A 5620-nucleotide genomic window follows, 5' to 3' on the forward strand; every position below is an offset into this window, starting at 1 on the left:
AGTCTTGTATTCAGGTAAATACAGTATAGTCACAGCGGTTAGATCTAGCTGTTTTTCTTGAGCGACCTGAGGTTTGCCAGCCCTGCCCTCCAGGATCCACTACTGAAAGTAATCCTGGAGGTTCTTCTGGCCTGGTGTGGTGACAGATATTGCATTACAAAAATGGGAGCAGGGGGAACCTTGCAGGAAGAGCTCCAGTCAGGGTTGGCAACCCTGTTACTCAAGGCCACTCATTTAACCCACAGGCTCTTCCAGGCTCAACGACACTGGTCTCGGAAGCAGGGATGGCCGACTTGAGACTCTCCCGATGTTGGTGGACTACAACTCCCATTGTCCCCAGCTGCAGCACATATATATCACAGCAGTTCTCAGAGCAGTTTACATAGCAAAAGGGATGAGGAAATGGCTCTCTGCTCCAAAAGAGCTCATGGTCTAAAACAAGCTGAGAGAGAGGGGTGGGTGACGCGGAGAGATCCTAGCAAGAGCCACTGGGAAGGCTGCTATACTTTGTGTGCTGAACAGGGCCAGCTACTCTCCTCCTGCTGAATGGAAGAGAGCCGCCATTTTGGAAAAGTGTCGTTTGGCTCAGTCAGCAGGAGCCCCTTGAAGGAGGGCGGCCTTTGCCTGCGGGGGCTGCTCATTCATTATTCGCTGAGCAGCTGCTGTCCTCTCTGTTTTTCCACAGAAAAGTTCCCAAAGGAATTTCTATAGCAACAGCAAGGAGAAAAGATGGTTCCCTGCCCCAAAGAGGCTCCCAATCTAAGGGAGGGAGACACAAGGGAGACCCCCAGCAACTGGGAGGGATGCTATTCTAGGCTGAATAGGGCCAGCTGCTCTCCCCGGCCGCCATTTTGAAAAGGCGCTTCTTGGCCCAGCAGAGGCCCCTTAACGAGGCCGACCTTTGCCTGAGGGGGCCGCTCATTCATTATTCACTGAGCAGCTGTCCCCTCTGCTTTTCCACCGGAAAAGTCCCCAAAGCAGTTTCCAAGGCAACAGGAGTGAGAAGATGGTTCTCTGCCCCAAGGGGCTCACCGTCTAAAAAGAAAGACAAAGGAGAGCCCAAGCAACAGCCACCTAGGCTGGGCTGGACAGGGACAGCACCTCTAAATGGAAGAGAGCCGCCATTTTGAGAAGGTGCCCCCTAGCCTGGTCAGCAGGTACTTAACGAGGCCGACCTTTGCCTGAGGGGGGCTGCTCATTTATTATTTATGGAGCAGCTGTCCCCTCTGCCGTTCCACAGAAAAGGTTCCCAAAGGGGCTTCCACAGCAAAAGGCATGAGTAGATGGTTCTCTGCCTCCAAGGGGCTTGCAGGCGAAAAAGAAACACCAACGAGACGCCAGCAACAGCCACTGGGAAGGACACTGGGCTGGGCTGAATAGGGACAGTTGCTCCCCCTCTTGTGGGATACGAGAGAGCCGCCATTTTGAGAAGGTGCCCTTCGGCCCAGTCAGCAGGGGCCCCTTCAGCAAGGCCGGTCTTTGCCCCACTTCTTATTTATCCCCCTCACTTGTCTACCCTGCTTCTCGAGCAGAAAAATTCCCCAAACAGCTTTCATAGCAAAAGCAAGGAGAAGATGGTTCCCTGCCCCACAGAGACACAAGAGAGACGCCAGCCAACAGCCACTGTAGGGACAGTGTACTGGTCTGAAGAGGGACAGTTGCTCTCCCCCTGCTAAATGCAAGAGAACTAGACCACTTTCTAAGAGGTGCCTCTTTCCTCAGTTAGCATGACTGCTGCATTTCACCATCATCTTAAGCGACAAATTGAAACAAACTCTTGCACAAATATATCAATAGGATCATATAGTCAAGAATGACAGGGAATGCCCACTAAGATGCACTGGTTAGAAACATAGGAAGCTGCCATATACTGAATCAGACCATTGGTCTACCTAGTTCAGTATTGTCTTCACAGACTGGCAGTGGCTTCTCCGAGGTTGCAGGCGGGAATCTCTCTCAGCCCTGTCTTGGAGATGCTAGTGAGGGAACTTGGAACCTTCTGCTCTTCCCAGAGCAGCTCCATCCCCTGAGGGGAATCTCTGACAGTGCTCACACTTCTAGTCTCCCATTCATATGCAACCAGGGCAGACCCTGCTTAGCTAAGGGGACAAGTCATGCTTGCAGCCACAAGACCAGCTCTCCTCTCCTCTCCATTGGCCATTCAGAAATTCCATGCAGTCCCCTTGCCATTTGGAAAGAACCAGTGCATTTTAGTGGGCATTCGCTGTCATTCATTTTAGGATGTCCTGACCCGAGTCCAGTGTACAACTTGCATGCTGATGGCTTCAGGTTCAACCCCTGAAATCATCCGGGCTATGTTAGTCATGACTACATCCTACTAAAATTAATGGGAAATTAATGGGAAATGAACGGTACTCATTGATTTCAATGGTGCAGAGGCCTGGCTTGCTGTGAATTCTAATTTCCGCCCAGCCACGCTTCTGAAGAGAAGCCCTTTCCATTTTGATTTGCGGTCCAAAACATGCCCTTTGGATGTCTGCTCTCCCTGTTTATATTTTCTGGGCAAGGAGAACATGTTTCATGTCGAAACTGGAATGAGGCGAAAGGGCCTCGTTATTACCTGTCCCAAGTCCCAGCTGGATCCCTCCCAGAAAGTGATTGGTCAGTTTCTCATGATCCCAGACGGTCAGCTCGACACAGGCATCCTTCAGATCTTCTGTATGAAAGCCGTCGTACACGATGGTGTGGTTAAACACCGGGTTGGAGTCCCTCTGGACAATGCGGGTCTTCTGGTAGCTCTTTTTACTGGTGTCTGGAAGAACGTAGCTTGCAAGGGAGAAAGAGCATTTGACATCAGGCAGAATGGCGACAGAGAAATGTCATCTTCCACTTATTTTTTCCAGTCATTCAGCTAAGCAAACAGAATTCAAGCCCTCCGGAGCCTAGCTATTACTATTTATTATTACTTTAATATCCACGATGGAACTTGGATCCCAAGCCAAGAGAGCGGAGTTCATAGTGGCAACATTTAACACACTTAAGAGGCCTGCTGGGATAAAAAAAATATCAAGAGATGATTGGAAAACGAGCAGGGAAGGCACCACCAAGTGAACCTCAAGTGGCAGGGAGTTCTACAGAGTGGGGGATCCGAAAAAGCTCTGTCCTGCATCGCCACCAACTGAGCATCAGACAGAGGTGAGAAACAAAAAGAGGGCTTCCTTCATGGATCTTATATGGTAGGTGGAGTCATGTTCAGATATGTTGGCTCTAAACTGCTTAGGGTTTAAAGTGGTAGGGACACCTCTGAGCATTTCTTTGTCAGCGAAGGTATGTGTGATGAATGAGCACCATGGAAGCATATGGTTGTGCTTGCTTGGGTCCGTGTGGGTATGAAATCCACCCCCCGCCCCATGACACACCTACCATTTCACAAAGGAGCCCACTCCGGAGGGACGTAACTGGGGCAGATCTTTGGTGTCCTTGACCCAGATATGGACCTCCCCAGACGGAGGGGTCTTTTGACCTGCCATGAAGGATCAAGAGACATAGTTGGTTGGTTACCAAGAAGTATGTTAGCTTCCTTCATCCAAAAGTCTTAATAAAACAGATCCCAATGGACAGTAAAATGTGCTATAGTGGATAAACTGGGGCAGGTAGATTCCTGTTCACATCCCTGCTCATTAGCGGGGCTCACTGGTGACCCAGTTGCTCTCACTCAATCTCGCCTACCTTGCAAGGTTGTTGTGAGCATAAAATAGGAGGGAGACTGTGTGTACTGCCCTGTGCAAGGAAAACATGACATTGATAACAAGTGAAACCATTCTTTACTTTATAATATGGGGTGGGGCCATAGATCAGTGGCAGAGCATCTGCTCCGTATGGAGAAGGCTGCAGTTTAAATATTTGGCAGCATCTCCAAGAAGGGCTGGGAAAGACTCCTGCCTTGGAGAAGCCGCAGCCAGTCAGTGTAGACAATACTGAGCAGTAGTATAGGGGCAAAACAAACAAAAGCACGTGGCTGGAGGATGACGTCACAGTGACGTCACGGGGGGCGGGGGCTTGCAGCTGTCAAAATGCGCTTACGTCACCGGAAATACGTCATCGGAAGGGCTTGAGGAGACCCCCACGTGACCGGGAAGGGCCAGAAGTGGGGGACGCCCTTACCCCCGGAAGTCTGGCACCCACCCTACCACGCCTACCCCAGAATATGTCCAGACATGTCCGAAGGGGTGCATGTGACCCCTCTACGAGCACGCCTAGCCACCCTGGACCAATAGGAACAGGTTTCAGGCTCCGGAGAGGTCCGAGTGAGCGGGTGTGATAATGGTCGGGCGGCCATTTTGTGCAACTTTATTGGGCGAAAAGGCCCAGAGGAGACCCCACGTGGCAGGGAAGGGTCAGAAGTAGGGGTACGCCCTCACCCCGGAAGTCTGGCACCCACCCTACCACCCCTACCCCAGAATATGTCCAGACATGTCCGAAGGTGGACATGTGACCCATCTACGAACACGCCTAGCCACCCTGGACCAATAGGAACAGGTTTCAGGGTCCGGAAAGGCTGTAGTGTGTGGAATTTTTCTAACTGATATTACCTTTGCTGCAAATTGGGATGCAAATCTAGGATCCTCTAGTCTGTATGCAGAACATGACAACAAATTTCATAAAGACTAGAGGATCCTAGATTGGAAATCCCATCATTGTAGGGGTTTTATAGGAACTGCACAAGTTATCCCATTGTACTAATTTTGGATGATCTACCCCCACCCCACCCCTCCCTTTAAAAACCAGCTTTTATTTTTTAAAAAGCATCCCAATTTGCAGCAGATGATACACACTACAGCAAATGATTCACACATGGTCTCTCCCTTCGCCCCTCAGTTTAACATCTCCCCATTCACCACACTCAAAGTGCAAAACGGAGACTTTTAAAATTCAAGGAAATTTATTTGAAGGAATAAATTAAAATTCAAGGCTCTTTATCTGAAGAATGAGGGTCCCTGAAGGGAGATGAGTTCACCACCAGATAACCCCATCATGTTGTCCCATCAAGAGCCATCCCACCAAGTTCTCTCTCTCTCTTGAAACACCACACCCGATAAACCCATTGTTCCATCAAGGGCCATCCCACCAAGTTTGCATAGGCGTGGGCCAGGTGGCTGAAAGCATGTGGCCCACAGAAAGCTTTCTCTCTCCTGAAATTCCAGCATGCAGTAAGTAGCAAATCTCCTATTCTCAGTAAAAATAATAATAAGCCCCTGTATTAATTTAAAATTGTCACTTTTGCAGTCTGCATCCTTAAGGATTTATTTATTTATTTATTTATTTATTTGGCTTTATAATGCAAAATCATTCTATGCATGCCTGCTTAGAAGTAAGTACCATCAGTATCAATAGATTTTCTCCCTAGTAAGTCTGTATAGGATTGCAACCTTAACTGTAAAGCTCAGTGCATTTTTTTAGTCTTATTGCTGCTTTTAATATCTCAGACTTAGTGTAGTCTTCATCTATTTCTATAGATGTTGTTGTCTGTGTGTGTGTGTGTGTTTAATTTTGCTTTAATCCACCATGAATTCTCTTTGCCCCCAACCCCTGCCCCTTTTCCAGGCAGTTCTAATCACCTTCACCAATAAAATAGCATATTTATTTAGCAATAAATAGC

The 5620-nt window shown here is 48.6% G+C and overlaps 1 protein-coding gene across 1 annotated transcript; it reads right to left on the bottom strand.

The window, feature by feature from the left end:
- Positions 1-700: 700 nt before the first annotated feature.
- Positions 701-3802, bottom strand: LOC128348699 (synaptotagmin-like protein 2). Its single transcript, XM_053304239.1, has 2 exons — positions 3385-3802; positions 701-2787 (listed from the first exon to the last, which is right to left on the bottom strand). Exons 1-2 carry the CDS (start codon positions 3489-3491, stop codon positions 2511-2513), a joined length of 384 nt encoding a protein of 127 aa, XP_053160214.1. The 5' UTR covers positions 3492-3802; the 3' UTR covers positions 701-2510.
- Positions 3803-5620: the final 1818 nt, after the last annotated feature.

The sequence above is a fragment of the Hemicordylus capensis genome, chromosome 3 (assembly GCF_027244095.1).
Source record: "Hemicordylus capensis ecotype Gifberg chromosome 3, rHemCap1.1.pri, whole genome shotgun sequence".
Classification (NCBI taxonomy): Eukaryota; Metazoa; Chordata; class Lepidosauria; order Squamata; family Cordylidae; genus Hemicordylus; species Hemicordylus capensis.

Bases quoted from the DNA above. Each gene is read 5' to 3' on its own strand.
- LOC128348699 (XM_053304239.1), bottom strand. From the start codon at position 3,491: ATGGCAGGTCAAAAGACCCCTCCGTCTGGGGAGGTCCATATCTGGGTC. The intron at 2,788-3,384 runs GTAGGTGTGTCA...CTCCCTTGCAAG, and splicing joins GTGGGCTCCTTTGTGAAATG to CTACGTTCTTCCAGACACCA.